The sequence below is a fragment of the Heteronotia binoei genome, chromosome 2 (assembly GCF_032191835.1).
Source record: "Heteronotia binoei isolate CCM8104 ecotype False Entrance Well chromosome 2, APGP_CSIRO_Hbin_v1, whole genome shotgun sequence".
NCBI lineage: Eukaryota > Metazoa > Chordata > Lepidosauria > Squamata > Gekkonidae > Heteronotia > Heteronotia binoei.
Window position 1 is genome coordinate 116,596,984 of NC_083224.1, and position 25,133 is coordinate 116,622,116.

Genomic DNA, 25,133 nt, shown 5'->3' on the forward strand with positions numbered 1-25,133 from the left:
TATAGGGACGTCGCCAGCCCGGCCGTCCATCAGTAGATAGAGCTGAGTGTCATCTGCATATTGATGACAACCCAGCCCATACCTCCGTACAATCTGGGCAAGGGTGCGCATGAAGATGTTAAACAACATCGGGGAGAGAACTGCCCCCTGAGGCACCCCACAATGAAGTGGGTGTCTCTGAGACAGCTCCCCCCCCAATTGCCACCCTTTGTCCCCGGCCTTCAAGAAAGGAGGAGAGCCACTGTAAGGCTAGCCCCCGAATTCCTGCGTCGGCGAGGCGGCGGGTCAGCAGCCGATGGTCGACCATATCGAACGCAGCCGATAGGTCTAGCAGCAGCAATACTGCCGAGCCGCCTCGGTCCAGTTGTCGTCGGAGGTCATCCATGAGGGTGACCAGGACTGTTTCCGTCCCATGGACCGGGCGGAAGCCGGACTGGCATGGGTCTAAGGTGGAAGCGTCCTCCAAAAAATCCTGTAACTGCAGCACCACCGCCCTCTCAATAATTTTGCCCAAAAAGGGCAAATTTGAGACCGGTCGATAATGTGCCAATTCGGCCGGGTCTGATTAAACTTTTTCCAGGAGAGGGCGGACTAGTGCCTCTTTCAGGGGTGTTGGAAAAGCACCCTCTGAAAGAGATTGATTTATAATATCCCGTATAGGATATCTTAATTCCTCCTGGCAGGCCTTAATTAGCCAGGAGGGGCATGGGTCCAGATCACAAGTTGTGGATCGCGCAGTGCCAAGAATACTGTCGACCTCCTCCAAGCTGAGCGGGTCGAAGCAATCCAGGGTTAAATCAGAAGACACGCATTGGGCCTCGAGTTCACTTACTGCGTCCAAATTGGCAGGGCAGTCGTGGCGGAGCGATTGGACCTTATCAGCAAAAAAATTCGCAAAAGCCTCACAGCCAATATCTAATTCCTTAGCTTTTAAATTGCCTTGTGGCAATGTAGTAAGGTTCCGAATTATTCTAAATAATTGGGCCGGGCGCGAATTTGCAGATGCAATCTTAGCTGCAAAGTATGTCTTCTTTGCGGCCTTGACTGCCATCTCATAGGACTTCATAAACTTCCTATAAGATGTTCTAGTCGCTTCATCACGAGTACGCCGCCACTGCCTCTCTAGCCGTCTAAGACCTTGTTTCAGCTGGCGTAATTCCGGGGTATACCACGGGGCCAGCTTAGTCCGAGGTCGCAGAGGGCGCCGAGGTGCGATCTCCTCGATGGCCTTAGAGAGCCGGCTATTCCAGGTCTCAATCAGGTCATCGAGGGAGTCGCCAGAGGGCCAGGGGTCCCGCAGAGCCATCTGGAACCGTTCCGGGTCCATTTGGCTCCGCGGGCGAGCCATAATCGGCTCTTCGCCTAAACAGGTTTGGGGAGGCATATCTACACAGGCCTTGAGGGCGAAGTGATCCGACCATGGCACCGCCTCTGCGGTTATATCGCTCACTGCTACCCCAGCCGCAAAGATCAGGTCTAACATGTGTCCGGCCTGGTGAGTGGGGGTTACAACGAATTGAGAGAGTCCCAGTGTCGCCATGGAAGACACTAGGTCCGCCGCCTGACTAGAGGACGGGTCATCAGCATGGACGTTGAAGTCACCCAGGATTATCAACCTTGGGTGCTCCAGCGCCCAGCCTGTCGCCGCCTCAATCAGGGACGGTAAGGCGTTGGCTGGTGCGTTAGGCGTACGGTACACCAGCCAAATCGTCAACCCCTCTCCAACCTCCCAACCCAGACCGGCACATTCAATGTCCTCGATCTTTGGGGCCGGGAGCGCCCTGAAGGAGTAAGCCTCCCGTGCAAATAATGCCACTCCTCCCCCCCGCCCGCTAGTCCGCGATTGGTGGAAGACTGAGTAACCTGGGGGAGCTGTTTGCGAGAGGGCCACTGTATCACCCTCCCGGATCCAGGTCTCAGTCACGCAAGCCAGGTCCATGTTCTGTTCGAGCATAAACTCTCGAAGAGTTGAGGTCTTGTTGTTAATGAACCTGGCGTTGCATAACACCAATGACGGAGGCGGGTTACACCTGGTCCTACTACCTGACACCCTTGGGATGGGACGCAGATTGGAGGGGGGCCGAGCACTAACATGTCTCTGTCCTCCTCCCTTATACCATCTGCTCCCACCGCCATATCTCCCCCTCCCCAGGAGCACTGGAATCCCTGAGCTGGCCATTTCTCGTTGGCTGCAGCTGCTATATCGACCACTTTCAAGGCTGCTATCTAGTTGTTCTCACCTCACTCTGTTCCACTAGATCCTAAGTCCTAATCAACCCAAAAACCCCCGCCCAATTCCTTTAAATTGGATAAATTAAATAAAATTTAAATTAAATTTAAATTAAATAAAATAAATTCAGGTTTCAACGTTAACATTATATCAATTATAACCTTGATTCCCCCCACAGTATTTGAGTCCAAAATAAATAAATTTTTGGACAAAGAAAACACCTATATAAATAAGACCCTATTTTGAATAGAGTTTTTGTAGAAATAATTCTGGATGTATTTGATATTTATTGTTTAAGTACCGTACATTCCTTGTTTTGCTATTTTAATATAGGTTTGTGAGTGTTTTAGACATATTTATTTGTGAATAAGGACTCCAAATGTTTTTGCAGCAAATATTTATTTACACACTGTATCATTATTATTCTGCTGAAACAGATATCAGTCACCCCTTAGCCTGCACTCTTCAAGTTCTCCAAATAATTTTTCTAAGCAGCAACTACTCTTTTACTTTACATTTACATTATGAAAACAAGACTGTTCTTCTAATAATTGTTGGAATTTTGAATATTTGTATTGTATGTCTAGACAGTGTCTAAAGTTCAGTCATTATAGTGTTAGATATGTTTGCCTGTCAATCAGACTAGAGCTGATGGAATGTTAAGCAGAGGCTTGAAAAACGACGGTTAAAGAAGAGCAGTTGGCAGTTCTGTGTTAGGATCTGGAGTGAGTTGACTGAGCGATAGCTTGTTAGTGATAGCTTAGAGAATGTAGTCTACAGTGTTATTATTTTCATCCCAATGTCTCTTCCCTTTTAAAAATAAAATATATTTTTCAGTATTAAAGATCTCTCAACTCTTTTATGATCCATCAGTCCATTGAACTATCCGGGAAAGTTTAAATAATTTCCCTCACAAAACTTGCAACAATAATAACTTTTAACTGATTCCCTTTTAAAAATGTGGTTATTTATGCTAACCAGGGCATTTTTTGCAGAAAAAGCCCAGCAGGAACTCATTTGCATATTAGGCCACACTCCTGACATTACCATTGTTTCACATAGGGCTTTTTGGGTAGAAAAAGCCTAGAAGAGACACATTTGCATATTAGGCCACACCCCCAGACACCAAGTCAGCCAGAACTGCATTCCTGTGTGTTCCTGTTAAAAAAAAGCCCTAATGCTAACACTGCAATTAATTCTATTGCAGTTGCATTCAACAGGGGACAAAAACTTTCAAAGGAATCAGCTTTGCTCTTAGTAAGAATTCTGTGTGAGGAAGACTGATACCAGGGCACAAGGGGATAAGGAGCTTCAGCTGTCCCTCCAGCTGTTCTCACTACCTGAAACGGCCCCATGGACGCTTTTTACTCATGGGGGGGTGTATTGATGCGGATGATGCCGCCTCTGCTCAGGTGACGGACCTGATGTCATCCATGGCGACACTAGGACTCTCTCAATATGTGACATCACCCACCCACCAGGCCGGGGACATGCTGGATTTGATCTTTGCGGCGATAGTGGTAGTGGACCAGGTTACTGCTGAGCCAGTGGTTGGACCACCATGCCCTGAAGGCCTGTATAGATGTGTCACTACATCCCTGTTTAGGCGATGAGTGTGTTTTGGCTCGCCCTTGAAACCGGATGGACCCAATGCAGCTTCAGATGGCCTTGAGGGATCCCTAGCTCCCTGGCGGCTCATTAGATGAGCTTGTGAAGTCCTGGAACAGCCGGCTCTCTGCAGTCATTGATGAGATCGCACCTCGGCGTCCTCTTTGCCCCCACGTACGACTTGCACCGTGGTATACTCCGGAATTGCGGTCGATGAAGCGGCAGACGTCTAGAGAGATGGTGGCGTCATACTCAGGACGAAGTGATGAGAACATCTTATAGGTCATTTATGTGGACCTATGAGGTGGCAGTCAAGACCCCAAAGAAAGCTTACTTTGTGGCCCGGATTGCCTCTGCGACCCAGCACCCAGCCCAATTATTTAATACAATTCAGTCTTTTACTGCCCTACTGCAAGGCAGATCAAATGTTAGGAAATTGGAAATCGGCTGCAAGTATTTTGTGAGTTTTTTCGCAGATAAGGTCTCATCACTCCGTCACGACCTCCCTGTCACAGTTGAAACAGTAAGTAAACTTGAGGCTCTGAGCACGTCTTCAGGTCCATTTCTCGATCACTTTGACCCACTCAGCCTGGAGGAAGTTGACAGGATTCCCATTTCTGTGCACTCTACATCTTCCGTTTTGGATCCATGCCCGTCCTGGGTGATAAAAGCTAGCCGGATGGAGTTATGTGACCCACTTTGATCTATTGTCAACAGATCCCTCATAGAGGGGGTCTTCCACACACCTCTTAAAGAGGCTGTGATCCGTCCCCTCTTGAAGAAACCATCTTTAGACCTGACCAATCTGGCCAACTATGGGCCAATGTCAAACCTGCCCTTTTTGGGTAAGATTATAGAGAGGGCAGTGGTGACACAGTTACAGGGTTTCCTGGAGGACGCTTCCATACTGAACCCGTTCCAGTCCGGCTTCTGCCCAGGCCATGGGACAGAGATGGTGCTGGTTGCCCTCATGGATGACCTCCTGAGACATCTGGATCAGGGCGGCTTGGCAGTACTGCCCCTATTAGACCTGTCAGCTGCAATCGATGCAGTCGACCACCAACTGCTGTCTAGCTGTCTTGCCGACGTGGGGATACAAGGGTCTGCCTTACAGTGGCTCTCCTCTTTCCTCCAAGGTCGGGGACAAAGGGTGGTGATTGGGGAAATGCTGTCTCAGAGACACCCACTTATTTGTGGGGTGCCCCAGGGGGCAGTTCTTTCCCCAATGTTGTTTAATATCTATACACGCCCCCTTTGCCCAGATGGTCAGGAGGTATGGGTTGGGTTGCCATCAGTATGCAGATGATACCCAGCTGTATCTATTGATGAATGGCTGATCTGCCTGCGCCCCGGAGAATTTGGACCCGGCACTGCAAGCCGTGGTATCATGGCTCAGGCTGAGTTGGCTAAAGTTGAATCCAATGAAGACGGAGGTTCTCTATCTAAGTCACAGCGGCCCGGGAAGGGTGATTCCTCTACCAGCCTTCGATGGGGCGCCATTGATGCCAGCGTCGAAGGTTAAGAGCTTGGGAGTGCTCCTGGAGTCCTCCCTAACTATGGAGGCCCAAGTAGCAACCACTGCCAGAGCTGCTTTTTTAACCTTCGGCGAACATGGCAGTTGGTCCTTTACCTTGAGCGCAGTGACTTAGCAATGGTGATCTATGCTTCGGTCACCTCAAGAATCGATTATTGTAATGCTGTCTGCATGGGGCTGCCCTTGACTCAGATTCAGAAGCTGCAGCTGGTGCAGAATGCTGCAGCCAGGCTCCTAATGGGGCTTCCTTGTCAGGAGCACATTCAGCCTGCACTGAGAGCGCTGCACTGGCTGCCTGTTGCGTACCGAATCCGTTTCAAGGTCCTGGTATTAACCTTTAAAGCCCTATATGGCCTAGGACCTACCTACCTGCAGGACCGCCTTGCCCCACATGTTCCCAAGAGAGCACTGTGATCAAGTTCTCAAAATCTTTTGGCTGTCCCTGGGCTAAAAGAGGCTAGGCTCAACTCTACCAGAGCAAGAGCCTTCTCAGTTGCGGCCCCTATACTTTGGAACACCCTCCCAGAAGCCATCAGGGCCCTGCGGAATTTATCGCAGTTCCGCAGGGTCTGCAAGACTGAAGTGTTTTGGATGGCTTATAACATCTAATGGGAGAGGGCTGCTACCACATCTGGATCCATAGTGCTTTTATTACTAACTGCCCAGGATCTGTGCGTGTGAGAAAGAAAATATTATATGATCTGCCTGAAGTAGCACCATTGTTATTTATCTCATTGTTTTATTGTTTTAATATTGTTTGTTTGCTGTCTATTTTATGCTGGTAGACACCTTGAGTCTGTATGGAATGGGCGGGATATAAATATAATGTAAATAAATAAATAAAATAAGTAAATATTGCCACACCTGGTATACATATAGATCCCCAATGAGGCAAATACACACTTTCAGCTATTTAAGCACAGGGAAATGATGCGCAAGAGAAGGCTGAATCTTTCTTCCCCCTGTACCACTATCCCTTCCTGACTCTCAAGAGTGTTGAATCACAGCAATACTGAAAACAATAGTGAAGAAAATCAAAATCACCAGATATCACTTTTTGCTATAAAATATTAACCCCGTTACAAGCACAATTGAAATTAGTGCTAAAGGCCTGTGTACAACTGCAAACAGATTCTCTACAGACACCAAAAGGCAATTCTCTATAACTATGCATGGCTTTATACTTCAGAATTTAGCTGCTGCAGAGAAAGTAGAAGACATCATCTAATAAAGTGCTCTGAATATGTGAATAGTGCAAGCTGTAAAAGCATGTAACGGATTACTGTTACTCACAATATTATTTAATCAATTATTAATTACTAAAGCTACTTTTCCTTCCCAATGGTTTTGTACACATTTTAAAATTGTACCTTTTTATTTTTGGTACCGTTGTTATGTACAATGGGAAAATATATGTTTTAAATGAATTCACATAAACATGAAGCTGTTTTATACTGAATCAGACCATTGGTTCACCAATGTCAGTACTGTCTACTCAGACTGGCAGCAGCTCTTCAGGGTCTCAGGTAGAGGTCCCTTCACATCACCCACTGCCTGGTCCTTTTAACTGGAGATGCCAGAAATTGAACCTGGAACCTTCTGCATGCAAACAGAGCTTCCACTAAACCAAACCCTGTCTGCAATACTAACTATGCCTATTATACTTGTCATACTATATAATGCTTATACTACACATTCCCCCTTATGAGACTCAAGGTGGCTCACATTCCCCTCTTCCATTTATAGATGGAAATTGTCCAGCAGAGCACATGAGCTACTGGAAAACAGGGCTGCACTTACCTGTAACTGTTGTTCATTGGGTGGTCACATGTACAAGTTAAACATGCATACTGCATATATAAACGCCTACTGCAGAGAGGTATTTGAAGCTCAAAAAACATGAGGGAGCACTCTGTCCACTCCACCCACCATGTTTACTGCCTTTTGCAGCATGATATAGGAGGGTTGGAGTGCCCTTCCCTCAGTTTCTCTCTGCCAGCAGAGCTCACAGCTGGCCAGGGGAAAGGGATGTGGGATTGCACAGGGGGCTGCTTGATGAACAATAGTTACAGGTAACTGCAATCCTATTTTCATCATCATTGTTCCTGTGCAATCCCACATGGAGAGTAGTGAGGAACTTATCGGACTTGGAAAGGTGGGTGTGAGCTCTCATTTGAACAGAGACTGCAGGACCACCCTTCCCACTGCTTTGTCTCTCATGGCATCCGTGTCTATTGAACAGTGTTTGGTGAAGGTGCATAATGATGAATTTACTACAGCCTTATAGAAGGAGTCAATAGAGAGACCATGGCAAAAAGCAGCTGAGGTGGATTGAGCTCAAGTGGAATGAGAGTGAAACTGAAAGGGCAACTTGTGCTAGTTTATAACTCAGATTGATGCAGGTGACTATCCATTGAGAGATGGACTATGCTGAGAGTTTCTTGAGCATATTAGGGCCTAAAAAGGAGAATAGATTATCATCCTTCCTAAAGGGTTCTGTGCTGTCTAGAGTTGCTAGATCTGACTCAAGAAATATCTGAGGACTTTGGGGATGGAGCTGGGAACAAGGTTGTGACAAACACGTTTGAACTCCAAAGTGAGTTCTGGCAATCACATTTAAAGGGACTGCACAACTTTTAAATTCCTTCCCTCCATTTGGAATAATGAAGGATAGGGGCTCCTTCTTTTGGAGCTCATAGAATTGGAGCCCCCAATCCAAATTTTTGAAACTTGGGGGGTGTTTTGAGGAGAGGCACCAGATGCTATGCTGAAAATGTGGTGCCTCTTCTTCAAAAAAACATCCCCTCAGAACCCCAGATACCCATGGGTCAATTCTCCATTATACCCTATGGCAATCAGTCATCATAGGCTATAATGGAGTGCCCAGCTGACATTTTCCTCCCCACTTGCTGATAATCCTAAAGTGGGGGGAGGGCTTCCAAACCAGGGGATCCCCTGCCACCAAACACTGTTCAATGGACATGGATGCCATGAAAGACAAAGCATCTTGTGGTGTTGAAGACTTTCAGGAAATGGGGTCATGTCATAGCACATGGAGCTCATTTTCCTTTCTAGCTGACATGATGGCAATCAAGAGCACTATTTTCATTGTAAGTAGGGAGCAGGTCACCATGGGCTTGTAAGTAGGGAGCAGGTCACCATGGGCTTGAATGGCTTACCCATGAGCTTTGAAAATACAAGTGACAGACTCTACTGTGGAGGTTAGACTGGGGAAAATTAATTTAGTGATCCCCCTTAAGAAATAGTTTGGATTCCCTTTGGGCAAACAGGAATCTCCCCTTGATATGGATGTGGAATCATGCTATGGAGGCTAAATGGATCTTTATGGAGGTGAATGAGACTCCTCCCTGGATTTGACTTAGCTGGTATTTGAAGACCTTTTTGAGGTCATAACTGCAGGGACTCATACACAGTCTTGGATAGGGTACCACCAGTGTAGTGGAGGTCATCAATCTTATCAGCCTTTGGATTAGTATAGCAGGCTGGGAGCATAGTTTCTGGCAATTGAATATATTTAGTCTGGTTACCAGAACTATTTCTGGAGGATGAAATGCTTTGGTTAGACTGGAATCCGCTGTGGTGTTTAGGAATGAAATCTTTTACAACAGTTCTAACTTGGATTTCTTTGTAGTTGCCTATAGGTTCAATGCTTCTAGTGTCCATAGTATGAGGCGCAAGTTTGCCTGGAGTTTTGGCATTTTACATAGAGATTGTTATTGCTATGACAAGCCAATCATTATGGGATATATCTCATATTCTAACCTTTGCAGGTAGACCACTACCAGTACTACCACCTTGGTGGATACTCTAGGCACTATAGCTATTTGAAAAGGTAAACTGCCAGAACTACATTGGAAAATATCTCTGATGGTCTGGTCCTTACACAGAAGTATACATGTAGCAGATGTAGCTTTACAAACCATATGCCTGATTGGGGTGTCAGATCTGAGCAGTAGGTTGAGGGGCTGGATTGACAACAAAGGTTAGGATGTTCCAAGTCTTGTATTTCATCTTCTGAGGCAGAACAAGTATGGTAAGTGTCTTGATGGGGAGGGCTTTGATGGAACTGAGACTGTCTCCTTGATCAGCTCCAATGGTGGTTTACCAGAAGCGAGGGGCAGATGACAATTCTGATTCTGAAAGCTTCTCAGTATGTTTGTGTTTACGGTGAATGTTTTTTAGGTGAATGGTTCTGAGGAGTTATGATCTAAGTACAGAGGGCAGAGATTGAAGATTTCCTGTGTTTTTTGTTGGGCCTGAGGTGGTTGGAATCAACCTTGAAACCACTGGAACTGAAGATGCTCAGATCTATCTGTTGGCATAAGAGAATTGTGTCCTGCTTGGACCTTTCTTCTGAACTGTGCCAGACAAAGCCTTTTCCCAGAGTGTCACTTTTAGGTGGGAAGGTCTATTATGCCTTGCTTTGGGTATAAATTGTTGACAAATAGAGCAGTATTGTGTTCATCATCAAGGCACAGGAGGCATTTTTCATGGTCATCTGTAAGTGGGATTGCCCCCCCCCCCCTCCATAAGGTGACATACCTGCAGTTCTTGAAGAGCGCTTTTTGTGTATTCTCCCAGACAACATGTTCTGTGGAATTAGGTAGAAAGATATTGTTGGCTGTCTTGTGTTCACAGAAAGGATATGGAGCTTCTACTAATGAACTGATGTAAGGGCACTCTGCCGCCTCTATATCATGATGCAAAAGGTGAGAAACGGCATGGGAGAGAGGGATGGAGCACCCTCAGGTATTTTTGAGCTTCAAAAACGGCTCTACAGTTAGCTTGCATGTGTTCAATACCAATGTGGGATTGCAGTGTATAACTACAATTAATCTATACCTTTCTGTTTTTTCATGTTAGATGTGTTAGTGAAGTGGTGATTTATGGTCCTCAATCACACAAAACCAAAACAGCCATTTCTGTGAAGCAGACATTTGATGACAGAAGGAAATAAAATATGGTTTGTTTATTATGTTTTATAGTCTGCCTTTCCCACTGAGACTCAAGGAGGATTGCATAGTCAATACAATCAACAGAATGAGATGTCAGATAAACAGTGTAGTTAGTAGGACTAGAGCTGCAGAAATCTCAAACAAGGCATAGGTATTAAACATGACATTATGAACAATGCAAAAAAAGGCCCTATTCAGAGGGACAAAGTTATCATTGCAATGCATAAGAGGAAACATGGTCTTGCAGAAATAAGGCTCAAAAGCCAGGCAGGGCTTTGTATGTGATGTTGGTACCTTGAAGTTGGTAATTTATGGGCAGCCAATGGAATGACTGAAGAAGGGGAATAATGTGCATACATTGTCTAGTTCCTGATAATAACAGAACTGTGGCATCCTGCAGCAACTGGAGCTTCTGAGTAGAATTGAGGAGAGACCTACACAGAGTGCATTACAGTAGTTTAGACTTGAAGTTACCACTGCATAGATCCAGATGACCAAATCAACCAAGTCAAGGCCACTGTTCCAGTCCTACTACACTATTTCTATAGCAGTAGTTCTGGGTCCAATATAACCCCTAGGCTCTTGACTGTCAGCAAGTCAGATGAACCACATCAAAAGTGGGAAACATGATGTCCTTTTAGGCCTCAGGCTTCCCAGCCAGCACTTCCTCTGCCTTGTCAAAGTTCAGTTTCAATTTGTGAATTCTCAGCCATTTAATCATGGCAGTCAGGTGTGATTCAAGACCTATACTGTGCCCTTAGATATCTGGACACAGAGTTATAAAGCTGGGTGCTGTCAGCCTACTGATTGCATCCAATACCAAAACTAAGCATTTAACATAGAGATTGAATAATATGAGTTCTACCTCAGCGTAGGGCTGTGAGCTCTGGGTTGGGAAATACCTGGAGATTTTGGGGGTGACGACTGAGGAGAGTGGGCTTTGGGGAAGGTAGAGACTTCAAAGGGGTGAATTCCATAGAGTCCACCTTCTAAGTGGACATTTTATCCAGGGGAACCGATCTCTGTTGCCTGGAGATCAATTGTAATAGCAAGAGATCTCCAGCCACAACCTGGAAGCTTAAAACCCTATCTCAACCTGAGGTCCATCTCTGCTATATTCATTCTTAGCTGAAGAAAAGAGCCTCTTTAAAAATTAGGGTTGCCATCCCCTCGCGGACACTGGAGGGGGTGTGGGGGTAGGGTTGCCAGATCTAGTTTGGGAAACTCCTGAAGATTTGGCAACAGAGCTGAGAAAGGACAGGGACTTCAGTGGGGTACAATGCCATGGAGTCTACCCTCCAAAGCATCCATTTTCTCCAGGGGAACTCATCTCTGTACTCTGTAAATGAGCTGTCATTCCAAGGGGATTTTCAGGTCTCAGCCAGAGGCTGGCATCCTCGTTAAGTTCCAAGTTGCTTTTCAAGGTACAATTTCATTATCCTTGAGTAACTATTGTGAGTTACCACACAATTAGGTTTAGGAACCAAGCATTCTAAGTTAGAGGCCCAGCTTCTAAGGAAGCTGAGCTGCAGCATCTTTATCTTAACAAGTTATTTACGATTTATAACACTTGCTTTCACTTCTTGCCCACATCAATATAAAGATCTTAATGTCATACATAAGCTTATTATTTTCACCACAATTCCCTGTGGCCTTGTTTTTGCCAGCTTCTACATACATCATTCTAATTATTTTCTCTTTACTCCCCTTAAATAGGGGCTCAAGATGGCCTAAACAGAATTTGCAACAGTGCATAAAATGTCAAAACAAAGTAAATATAAAACAATGTTCACATGATGGACAGCCCTTAAAACAGGCTTAAAATGTTGCACTATCAGAGTATTGGGAGGTGAAGAGTTATTTCCTCAAGAATGGATAGCTTTGAGAGACAGGTTACTTCAAACACTCTGATTGGCCAGCTTCAGCTAAGGGCAGAAATTTTTATTAGCTGGGAACAGCATCCTGATTGGAAAGAAGAAACTGTTGAATACTTAACTGCTGAAAATCTGCTCTGAGGATGAATTCAGCTGAGGAACTGAAAGTCTGAGTCTCAGATTTTACTGCTGAAAATAGTTTTACACAGACACAAGAAGTGGGAATGAGATTTGGCAAGGCTGTTGGGTAGTGAGATGAAACTCCATTCAGACCAAAGGAAAGAGGAAATAAGAAGATCCCTGCCCAGTTAAGCAGGGAGAGTTATCCCTGGGAGAAGCAGATCCCTGGTTTCTCATGAAAGGAAACTGCTTGATTGTTGGAACTCTATCTGGGGCAGTGATGCTCTCTGTTCTTTGTACTTGTGGGGGGCACAGTGGGATGGTTTCTAGTGCTCTGGCCCCACTGATGGACCTCCTGATGGCACCTGGTGTTTTTTTTTTTGCCACTATGTGACACAGAGTGTTGGACTGGATGGGCCACTGGCCTGATCCAACATGGCTTCTCTTGTGTTCTTATGTTCTTATGAAGCATTGTAGTGTTTGGAAAACACGGGGGAAGCCTCTTGATATTAAGATTTCAATAACTAAGAAAATAATCTTCAGTAACTCTTATTTGCTATTATAAAGGATTACAAGCACTGATTTTTTTGCCTCAAATTAACAACTCCTGATTACACCTGACTTTCCTCTCTCTGTCTTTTAAATAAAATCTTTTGTTCTGTTTGACTTTTACATAATCTCAAGTGCCATTTGAAGGAGTTCAGCCCAAGAGGGCTCCTTATTCTTTCATCAGGTTCCCAGGCTATAGGGCTCATGTGCTTGAGCCCCCAGACCCTACAAAGCCAGAAAACAGAAATGTGGGTGGATCACACATTTGGCATATCAGCCTGAGCTTCCCACATTGTGTCTGAAAGGCTAAAAGGGCGCAGACATCTTACACTCATATTCTCACTTCCTTTTGCTGACACATGTATTCTTGATAAATATCGAATTTTGTATGAAGACATAACCTCAATCTTTTGAACAAAAGCTTCCTGTTTCAGTAACTGCCGGATTATTATTAGCATCAGCTAGAGATGTATAAATAAAACGAGGACTTGCAGAGAGCAAGCAAGCTTTCCTCACTTCCTCAATACACGTGTTGAGAGTCTTCATTCCTACACCAGGCTAAAAGTCAAATTATATCTTTGTGACAGGGTGGGGCAGTCTTTTATAGACAAAAAAACCCCACATTACTTGAGGCAGTTCAGTCACAAAATGGAACAAAATTCTGGACAAAAATCTACCTCTGAGGGAAGGAAATGTGAAGGGCTATCATAGCTCAGGTTCACAACTAACTAAAATAAAAACTATGCTATAAAAAAACCATCCCATCTTATCCTTCATCAACAACAGTTTAAATACCAAGTTAAAAGAAAGTCCTCAGAAGCGAGAATGGTTTGCAATCCCCCCATGCTCCCCTAAAAAAAAAAAAGATACCCTCCTTATCTTCTCTCACAAACCATTCCAGAGAACTGACGTTATAAAGAACTATAATCAGACTGCAGGCCAATGAGAAGGCTGACCTCACAAGGGCCGTCAAGGTGGCTAACCATTGAAACAACAATTAAATCACATTTTAAAACCATTAAAATCTCCCTCCAAACACAAATCATTAAGACAACTTAAAGTTAAAGCATGTACAGACATTAAAAACAGCAATTAAAACATTGGTCAGGAAGGAGGAATCACTGAGGGAATGGCAAAGGAAAAAAAAAATTCTTCACCTGCTGGTGGGAGATGACGACAGAAGGGGACAGACAAATCAATCTGGGGAGAGAAGTATTTCTAGGTGATGGCTTTAAAGCAGGGGTGTCAAACCAGGGGCCAGATCTAACATAAATGAGACCTTGTCAGGTCGAGTCATGTTGGGTTGGGCCATGTGTATACCTATTAGGTAGCAGAGATTGAAACTTTATAAAGGACCCAGACAAGCACAATTAAAGATTTTTTTTTTAAAAAAACCCATAAAATGTTTAAAACATTAGCACTCATTGGACTTAAAAATGCTTTCTTTGAAAGTCTACTGTGGGATCCAGGGAACGTGCAAAGGAAGCTCTGTCTCTTTCCCTCCCTCTCCAAGGGACTAAGAGAGAGGGAGCCTCAGCCAGTAGAAGGAAGAGAGACCTGGCTCAGTAGCTCTGCTGTGTGATGAAAAGAGCTTGGCAAAGCAATCTCTCCCTCCCCCCTTCCTCCCCAAGGGAGGAGTCTGAGCCGGTGGAGAAAATAGAGGTTTTGCTCTGTAGTTCCTGTGTGATTGAGCAAGTCTTGCAGAGCAAGCTGTTAAGCAAAAAGGAAGCAAGAAAGAGGGAGAAGGAAGCAGATGACAGCCAGTTGCTCAGGGGCCTGATAGAAACCCTCCGGAGGCCTGATTCAGTCCTCGGACTGCATTTTTGACACCCCTGCTTTAAAGCAAAGAGCTAGAACTTTGAACTGAGCCCCAGAATGTAGTTTTTTTACAACAAGTATTACATATTCATGTAATGTGCTTCAAGCAAAAAATAGGCAGCTGCATTTTGCTAGATAATCTCTTATCAATTATATCAGCAGTATATCACTGAGCTATTATCACATAGCTCATCCTCTATTAACCATAAAGCTGCAACTTCACACCATAGTCAATTGGGTCCTTTTTTTTGATCTGCAATAACAGTTCATGTAGTATATTATCTGTATGACTTTGTCAGTTCTTTATTACTGCTTAACTTGGAAAGGCTTTTAAAGATACAATCACCATGAGATTCAATTTTGCTGTGTCATATTATCATCTTACTTACTCCTGTCTTCTCATCAAAGATTTTGATTCCTCCAAAAGATATGGTTAGAAATATTTTCTGCTTGTGTTCCCCTTTAGAACGAGCTGCAGCCACAGTTCCCTGTTGGGATAAATGGTTGAGATTCAAAATAATTCATTTTTTGTTTCTATTTCACTGTTCATGCACATTAGCAAGAAGAATATTTCTCTTAAAAGAATTGAGGATTTTCAGATTTCCATTGCTTATGATGTGGGCTGCATGCAGCATGCCATTCTAGAACATGGGTTTCTATATGCAAACCAGTTTTAATTTTAGTTTTTTAAAAGGCCAACTAGCTATAAGCAACATAATTCAGGATTCAGTTGTATCCTGAGTTCTGACACAATCAAAACCCACCGTAATGGCTAGAGCTGAGAATTAGTAGTACGCTTGACTAAGAATATCTGTTTTATTTTACTGCCATGCTCCTAAAAATACAGAAGGAGAAAAATTTTTTTTGCCAGGTAGGTGCAATTTATGAAATTGATGAAATGAGGAAGTAAGGAATCCACAACATTCATATCCACTGGCACTCTTTTTTGTTTTTTTAAATCCCTTCCCATACTAGCATTCTAATAGGCACCTTTAGAGCTTTTCTGCATGCTCAACTTAATCCTGATTTTCTTGGCAGCCAATCCACAAGCAAAACTTCCTTGCTTAATTCAGCTACAAAAATCTACATACCCAAGAAAATAAATGATAGAGAGGATATTTATAGTTTAACCTTCTTGCTGATATGACTTCCCAGCAGTCATAGAAAAAGCCCAGCAGGAACTCATTTGCATATTAGGCCACATCCTTGATGTCACCATTGTTTCACATAGGGCTTTTTTGTAGAGAAAGCCCATCAGGAACTCATTTGCACATTAGGCTACACCCCATGACCTCAAGTCAGCTGGAACTCCATCCCTGTGCATTCCTGCTCAAAAAAAGTCCTGCTTCCCAGTATAAATCTGAAGCAGAATACTGCAAGGACAATTTTTCCATATGAGCTGATTTTTGTAAAGGAAGATGCTGAAAAGGGAATGTATTGTTATAAAGTTTAAAACAGTGCATATCCTCTTTTATTGTGCAGAGAATGCCCAAGTGTCTCAATGAATCTATATTGTACTAGACCTGTGACTGTAAACCCTTTAATGCCAATTATCTGTAATGTAATGGTTATAAATATTCCAGCTTCTTAGCAAACTCATAATAATGTTTGCAGTTTAGGGTTGCCAGGTTTTAGCTCCCAGCAGGGGATGTTCATTGTTTGTGTGAAGCATGAGCAACATGATGAGATGACCCAGAAGTGCTGTCATCGTGCTGGGCACGTCGCACGGAAGATGCTCTAGCATTTGGGTTAATGCTAGAGCATCCCCTATGCGATGTCCCTGGCGTGATGATGTCACTTCCAGGTGACATCATTGTGCTAGGCACACTGGGTGCTGACAGAGCTCTTTGGGGATGGGGGTCCCCCTGCTGACCAGCCCCATGCTAGTGGGTTGGGAGCCTCCAAACTGGGGGAAAACCCACCCCCAGCAGGAGGCTAGGAAGCCTATTGGAGTCCTGTTTCTATAAGGGATATGAAAGTTATCCATTTGGCTCCTAAGTTACCAATTTGGCCTTATCCTGTTCCCAGTTTTAAGGTGCAGAGAGCCACACCATTGATAAAGAGAATTTAGTAGACAGAAAAAGGAACCTATTGAGCCTTGCCTGAATCTCCTGGAGCTTCAACAATGTCAGTGCTAATTTGTCCTCTTTGAAAGATTAAGGTTTTTAATGTTTGAGAAGTGAGACAGAGAATAGCAGGGATGAGGATAGCATTTAATTTACATGTTTTCTTGCAAGTACTTAAAATATGTTTTTTTTTAAAAAAAAATAGTTGGAAGAAACACTCATAAAAATGTGTATAAATTATATACATGGATGTAAGTCAATTTCTATTGTGCCATGGTTCTTAAGACTTTTCAAGGAAATAACAGCCAGATGTTGGCACATTATATATTTATTTATGTATTTTGACTTTGCTTTTGTCCCCAAGTGGGATCTAAAATATGCTTACAAAAATATAGTTTTTAAAAAAAAACACTGTTAAAGAGAACACAAAGAACATTCAATATTCTGGGCTGATCCAAATTCAGTGGGTCACATAAAGCTCTTAAATATGCACCCTTTGGGCCTCATCAAAAGGTTTGTACTTCTGACCATAGTCAATGTAATAATTATGAGTCCCAATACATGATTAATTGAGAGCTTTTCTCCCAATTTACTTTCCTAAAGAAGGAGGTTCCGCATATCTTCATTGTTTAACAACCCCTCATCTAATAATACATGTTTTATTTTAACAAATTGTGTTCTTCTCACTGAATTTTTTCCTCCTTTCAGGAAGGGGATCAGTCCATGAAATTTATTGTTCTCTTCAGAACAACAGAGAAATCCAAATTTTCATTTGTGCAATCGGACAAGATGCGTTGGATATAAGCTTAGGCTCTTGATCCATGCATGGCTAACTAGAGCACAATCCTATGCACAGTTACAGCCTTCCAAGTCCACTGGCTTCAATGGATTTAGAAGAGTGTACCTGTGCTTTGGATTGCACATTAAGGTTGCAATACAACCCAACTCCAGCTCCCCATCACCTAGTAATATATTTTGGAATGTTGGATGTTGGAATGTGAGGAAACAGTGCAACACACAGTTTGGGTAACCCAGCTTCTATGAGTGAAATAAATATACCGTATTTTTCGGACCATAAGACGCACTCCCCCCCCCCCAAAAAAAAAGTGGGGGAGAAAGTGCGTGCGTCTTATGGAGTGAATACTGAAAAAAAGAGACGAGGTGGGGGGGGGCCTGCAGCCCCGAGAGACAAGCGCTGGGATCGCTTCCTCCGCCTCCTCCTCCACCGCAAACCCAGACCCGGACTCACTGGATGATAAACGCCCCCACTGCAAACCTGCTTTGCGATCGCTGGCGGGACACGTGGCTGGCTCCCTCCGCGCCTGTGTGCTTGGCTTCCTCCGCCCCACTGCAAACCCAGCGCTTTGTGCGCGCCTGCATGCCTGGCTCCCTCCGCCCTCACCGCAAACCCAGACCCAGACGCACTGGACCATAAACTGTAAACCCGCTTCACGGTCGCTGGCGAGACACGTGGCTGGCTCCCTTCGTGTCTGTGTGCCTGGCTCCCTGCGCCCCACCACAAACCCAGCGCTTTGCGCGCCCCTGCGTGCCTGGCTCCCTCTGCCCCACCGCAAACCCAGCGCTTCGTGGAAGATGGTGGAAGATGAAGGTGCGTCTTATGGTCCGGTGCGTCTAATGGTCCGAAAAAGAACCATGACATCTTTATCCTATTTTTATTTTCCAAGTCAAGAAAGGGGAATCCTTATGAAATGATAGATTAGATAGAAAAGATTATTCTGTGATAGGGTTACCAGCTTTGGCTCCAGGTTTTCTTGGACACAAAGCTTTTTTTAAAAAAAAAAATCCCATGGGTAGATGAATTAACTTGGTGAGATGAGCTGCAGTAGAAATCCCCTGATTCTCTGAGGAAAATCACATTCCTAAAGGTGCTGCTCCTTGAAAAAGGTAATTGGTATTTTGGATCCTAAGATGTCTTTTTAAAAAGAATTGAAATTCACAGAGGATACATCTTGGAAAGACTATTATTCATGAATGCTAAATGGAATCTCCAACACTAAAGGTCAAAATTCTGATGCCTGAAAGAGACAACAGGAGACAGTTGTTTCTTTTTTTGCCTTGCTTGCATGTTTCCAGCTGGGCCCCAGCAGAGTACCATTGCACACAGAATGCTAGAGTACTGGACATTTAGTTCAAATCAGCAGAGATATCGAAATCTTTTTTTTAGCCATTTTCAATTTTTCATAATTAATTTTCATTACGGGGAACCCAACAGGTAAAAGAGATGGCTAGGAAAGGAAGCAAATGAACCTAGACAGTTATTTCCTCTTGGCAGTCAAGAGAATTTCTCTTGGTATGTGATTTATTGAGCTTTAAACACTAACCTAGAAGCCCAAGTGAACCAGTGTGATGGAAAGCCCTGTGTGAGTTAAATAAAAGTTTGTTTCAATACCAAGTAGAGACCTAATTTAGTTACTGTTTGAGCAAAATGTACGGTTCCTGGACTCCCGCTTAGGTTCCCCTGATTTTGGGGCCTCCAACCTGCTGGAACAGGATTGACTGGCAGGGGAGCCCTGACCCAGAGAGCTCCATTGGTGTCCAATGTATGGGTACATTCTAGCATTTTGGTAAAAAAAACTCTATGGCACCAGGTAAATCCCCCCCCCCCCCGCTTGAAGCCAGGCAAGACCTTGCAATCCTAGTAAAACTTAGGCGGGTGTCAAACTCATTTTGGAAAGATCCAGGAGTCATTTTGTAGAAAAATAGACGGTGGAGCTCATCCAGGGATTGTTATGCAGCTGCACCTACTATTCAATGGACAAGGCAGGTAGGTGGGGAGGAGAAGGGGGAACCCTCAGAAAGGTTCAGGAGCTGCACTCCTGTGAGCTCCCACTGAATTCAAAGCTTGGAAGGATCTATACTGTTATTTATATATTTTGTTGCAATTTCAAACTAGACATCAACGGAAAGCATGCACAAATCTTTCAATCAGATTCAGCATGAGCCTTTTCTGTGACTTTTATTCAGGAATTTAGAACTAGACTCCATGGAATACAGAAGCAGAACAAAACTGAATATCTTGTTTTGAAAATGTTAATTTGCTTGTTTGTTTTCTTTTGAATGGGTGGATTGCTTTTTGGAAATGCATTGCCAAAAATCATATTATTTAAATATGCAGCTATCATCTAGTAATTTGGGAACTGTTTTGTTAGTATTTAATGCATTTCTATGAGGTGGTGACATTTCTCACAGTTGCTAAAAAAAAGTGTTCATCATTTCAGGTTTTATGTCCCACAAACTAGCTTATATTGCCAAAATCAATGTGCCACAGGTAGTGCTTCGACAGAAGGACATGAATATTAAAAGGAAAATAAATAATATTCTGATAACCTACAGAGTAGAATCAACAACTATTTCAATTTGTGACACCACCTGTTTCTCATAGTTTTAGTCACATCATAACATCACACAAGCAAGTCTCTCAATTATGTTAACAAGAATCAAACATCTTGGAAGAGATATGGAAATTGAGATCCTTGGGGAAAGATACAAAATGGTCAGCCTAGCCTTGTTAACATCCCAAAATCTCCCAAACCACTTGTTGGCAGATGGAATCAAGAACTGAAAGAGAAAAACACCACATGCAGATAAATTTTATGGTTGTATCATAGCACATGGCCTTTAAAAATGGATTCTTCTTCCAACACTCAATTACTCCAAATCCTGGCATCAAAGATAGGAGCAGACTAGTAAAAGAAATTTGCAATATTGTCTCCAAACACAGGATGTATTTCTATACTGTTACAATCTATGATTCAATCAAATATTTTTCACAGAGAATGCAGAATGCAGATATTACATAAATCCTCACACATAATGATCCTTCCCCACCCTCATAATACAGACATGATTGATACTCCGTTGTTCTTGCTATGTTAAGTAACTATACAGGGCCTTTCACTAGGCTTGCCAATCCCCAGGTCCCAGCGGGAGTTCTTCCACTTTCCCAGGCTCCTTCCCGCATCCAGTCAGCTGGCAGGCGGGGGGAAGCCCCACCCCCAAAGCCACCATGTGACTTTCCACCTTTGGAGGCTTCAGTCTCCGATTGAAAGTCTTCCTCTTGGGATGGTGTGTCTGTGTTACTTTGAAGAAGTTGGCAGGAACTCGTGAGTAGAGATGCCAATCCCTCACTTCAGAGTTGCCAGAAACGGGGTGGGGGTGGGGAGAGGGAAGGAAATGTCTGCTGGGCACTTCATTATTCCCTATTTGGAGATCGATTCTCATAGGGTAGAATGGGGAATTGAGCTGGAGGTATCGGGGGCTCTGGGAGGGCTGTTTTCTGAGGTAGAGGTACCAAATTTTCAGTATAGCATCTAGTGCCTCTCCCCAAAATATCCCCCAAGTTTCAAAACGATTGGACCAGGGGGTCCAATTCTGTGAGCCCCAAAATAATAATAATAATAATAATAATAATAATAATAATAATAATAATAATAATAATAATAATAATAATAATAAATTTTATTTGTATCCCACCCTCCCCACCTCGGCAGGCTCAGGGCGGCTAACAACATTTCATAAAAACATACAATAATAGATAAAACCTTTAGATTTAACAATATAAAACATTAAATTTAACAACATTAAAAACCAGTCAATACAGTTAGGTAACTTGGTCTGACAGTGCTGATGGTGTTTGACGCTAGTTCTGCCAGCTTATACATAGCGGTATAGAAGGTGCCCCAATCCTTCTTTATTTCCTATGGAAGAAAGACATTTAAAAAGGTGTGCTGTCCCTTTAAATGTGATGGTCAGAACTCTCTTGGAGTTCAATTATGCTTGTCATACCCTTGCTCCTGGCTCCGCCCCCAATGTCTCCTGGTTCCACCCCCAAAGTCTCCTGGCTCCACCCCCAAAGTCCCCAGATATTTCTTGAATTGGACTTGGCAGCCCTATCTTTCACATACACTATAAATGACAAGAGCATAAAAGCTATAGGTGTAAATCAATGTATTTCTGAAAGAAGTGAAAGCCCTTGGCTCAAAATGTTCACTGTGAGGATGAGCCTGACATCAGACTTCAATGAGAAGAACACAGAAGAGATTGGCTTGTCTCGTCCTTTCCACTAACAAAACACACACTGCACATTTTTCTTTCGTATCCTATATATCCAGTTACAGTTACTGTGGATATGTGTTACATCTGTTCCAGAGAGACCTTTTATAAATATTTTTTTAAAAAACAACCTGTGAGTTTTATCTAACTTAAACTGGATATCTAATAGGATAAATCAGGAAAACACTTCTGGCACAAATAGAGAATAAAACTGAAGTTCCTCCACCCCAAGGAGGACCCAGAGAAAAGCAATAGAAAATTCCCAAGGAGACCAATATGAAACTAAGCCCCAGGGATAACTCAGCATTTCGGCCTGCAGGCTGTCTCAGACCAGATTTTCCTGATGGCCAGAGAGAGACTTCTACTCTGAGAGACAGCATAAAAAAGGCCAAGATGGGATTTCAGTTATTGAAGGACCAAAATTTGATTTAAATGATTCCACTTTTCCAAGGGACATGAAAGCTGAAACCTCCATTACACTTTACTTGCAGGGTGACTTCCATCAGGAAGTATTATTAGTAGCAAAATTGGAGGGGGGGGCAGAGAATTATCATGGGATCTGTCAAAAGGTGCTACATATTCTTTGTGCGGAGGCTTAGCCTCACATGTTATATCTTACTCTTGAGGAGACAAACACGTTACACCTTACTATTAAGGAGACAAACATGTCACAACTTACACTTGAGGGGATCAATACATTACACTTCACTCTTGAGACCAACATCTTACACTTTCTTCCCAAGGAGACCAATATGAAAACTCTACTGGAACTTATGGAAAAGTTTCGAAAGGTTCAGGATCAGAGAAAAGAGACATCAAGACTAGTAAAGCCCAAATAACCAGATTCCTAATCCTGCAAAGATTATGATGATGTTACCACAACTTCTGGATCTGAGATAGAAGAGGGAGGGTGGGAAGTTTAAAGGGAAAGTCCTATCTATCCAGGAAAATTTATTAGAATTTCTAAAATCCCCCCGAAAGTCACCCTTGAAAGAGTGTTATCAGAAAGTATCTCATGAAAAAGACAAAAGGGAGAAATTGTAACATCCTTACAACTCCAGTAAATCGAGGCAAAATAAATTAGAAACATGTAAAGAGCTACTCACTTTTACTTTATCTGAAATAGCGAGTCAAAGAAAAGTTGAATGAAACACTGAAACTTATGTAAATGGCAAATGGTCATCAGGAAAGGCGAAAGACTATCCAAGGGAAAAGAATGCTGTTAGGAACTTTGAGAACTTTGGAATTAAAGAGATACCATCTATATGAATCTATTGAAATACTGCAGCAATATCAAACTGATGCACAATATCAAGTAGGCATACAACAACAAATCAGTCTAACCACCACTGTTAGCACTAGTACTGAGATTTATCTTAACATTGAAATAATTCAACAACAGCAACAAATTGAATTTTGTCAAATAGAGATGAAAAAGACAACACAGATGATGATGCTTAAGAAGATGAATGCTTAAGAAGATGAATGAAGAGAAACTACAGGAGAAATATGAAGGAACTCAAGCTCAAATGTAACCTGACAACAAAAAGGGAAACTTTTTAATGATCTTACTATTAAGCAAGTACATGGACAAGGAGATGGAGACAGTGAGGAAGTGGATTATCTAACTGCTTTATCAGAAATACCAGCAAAAAGAGGCCCAGATTAGAACATCAAAAGAAACCTGTACAGCAACAAAAAATAGTAAATCAGCATAGCCTGATAATACAAGAAACAGAAATTATACAAAATCCAAACCAAAGATATATAGTGCGATTAAGATATAATGGATGGGAGAAAGTAAAATTAATTTTATTAAAGAAATATTAACTTGTTGGAAATGTCAAAATTATTATCCCTTGGGGATAAAGGGAGATAGCTATATGTTTCACCTCTGAATGAGTCTATCAATGCTTTTGGTTAAGATGTAGAGGAGTCTTAAAGAGAGAAATAAAGGTATCAGCTAATTGTGATGTCATTCCTATATTTAGAGGAGAATCTTGTTACTATCAGTTTTAGAGGGACTGAGGTGCCAGAGCAAGACATACATTCTGGTTAAGCAAACACTGTAAAATTTTGTTACCACCACACACACACACAAAAATAAAATGAATTTGATGTATGGAATGGGGAATTTAAGACTATTGTGGCTTTGGAAAAAACAAGCAACAATACCATTAAAAACCTTTCTAAATGTTTTTTATGGAAACAAAAAAAGGGACCACCAGATACAGTAGTCAACTTCCTGCATGCTTTCAGTGTGAAGCGTATGATCACATTAGGCAGAACTGTGCCACTCCTCTTTACTCTTCATGTGGAGAAAAGGTCATACCTCTGCTGATGTGCATTAGGAAAATGGTGTCATTTATGTTTGGAATTTGGGCATGTGTATGTATTGTGCCATCAAGCATGCATCAATCAACAACGTTCTAAAGCATATGAAAGAGAACTGGCTAAGGTGAGAGGTGAATACCATGATGAAAATCTTAGGAAAAATTTAAAAGTGTAGATGGTAAAACAGAAAGTAGTTATCTGTCAAAATAAGAGCAGCAAAAGAAACAGTGTTCAGTCAAAAAGGATCAAAACATTTATAAAAGTTCTTTAATACAGATGGTGATGAATAGCAAAGAGTACAATGAAGAAAGAAAAGGCATTAAAAAAGTATTACTGAAAATTCAAGAACACCCTCAACTAAAAAATAGATATGAGGTTTTAGAAACTGAACAAGTAGAAATGGAAGAGGTAGATGTGAAGGAACAGGAAGTAATACAACAAGAACTAGAGCTAGAGGATGTACAAAAACTAAGGAGCAGAACAGAAAAGCATAGGCAGTGAAATGCACCAAGGGGAACTGGAAATTTTGAGATGATCCTACAGACAATAAGATCAAAATATAAGGGGGTAGAATTATCTCTTGAAAAGAGAAGACATTGAAACTCAATGTAATCCTACAACTGACAGGAGTGGAAAATAGTTGGAAATGAAGAAAAAATTAGATTTAGTTATAGAAATAAGTTTTGTTCACTATGAGCAAGAACATCAGAGTTTAATTGAAGGTGAGAGGTTAGAAACATTTAGAAAGATTAAGGAACAAGTGGGAAGAAGAAAAGATCAAAATCAAGAGATAGAAGTATCTCAGGTAAATTCCACTGCAACCAGGAGCAATATCATTTATCTTTAAAGTTAAATACAAGGCTGCAAGTAATGTTCTCTCCCCTCAAAATAGTAAGGCCTAAGGATATTATTGAGGGGGTGGAAATAACAGATTTAAAACATGAAGGCTGT

At 42.5% G+C, this 25,133-nt stretch overlaps 1 protein-coding gene across 1 annotated transcript in view; it reads right to left on the bottom strand.

The window, feature by feature from the left end:
• Window positions 1-25,133, bottom strand: part of DAB1 (DAB adaptor protein 1) — a 399,996-nt gene that overhangs the window by 117,589 nt on the left and 257,274 nt on the right. Inside the window, exon 4 of the mRNA XM_060231888.1 lies at window positions 15,099-15,197. Within this exon, the coding sequence (XP_060087871.1) occupies window positions 15,099-15,197 (99 nt within the window). The remainder of the gene's footprint in view (window positions 1-15,098; window positions 15,198-25,133) is intronic.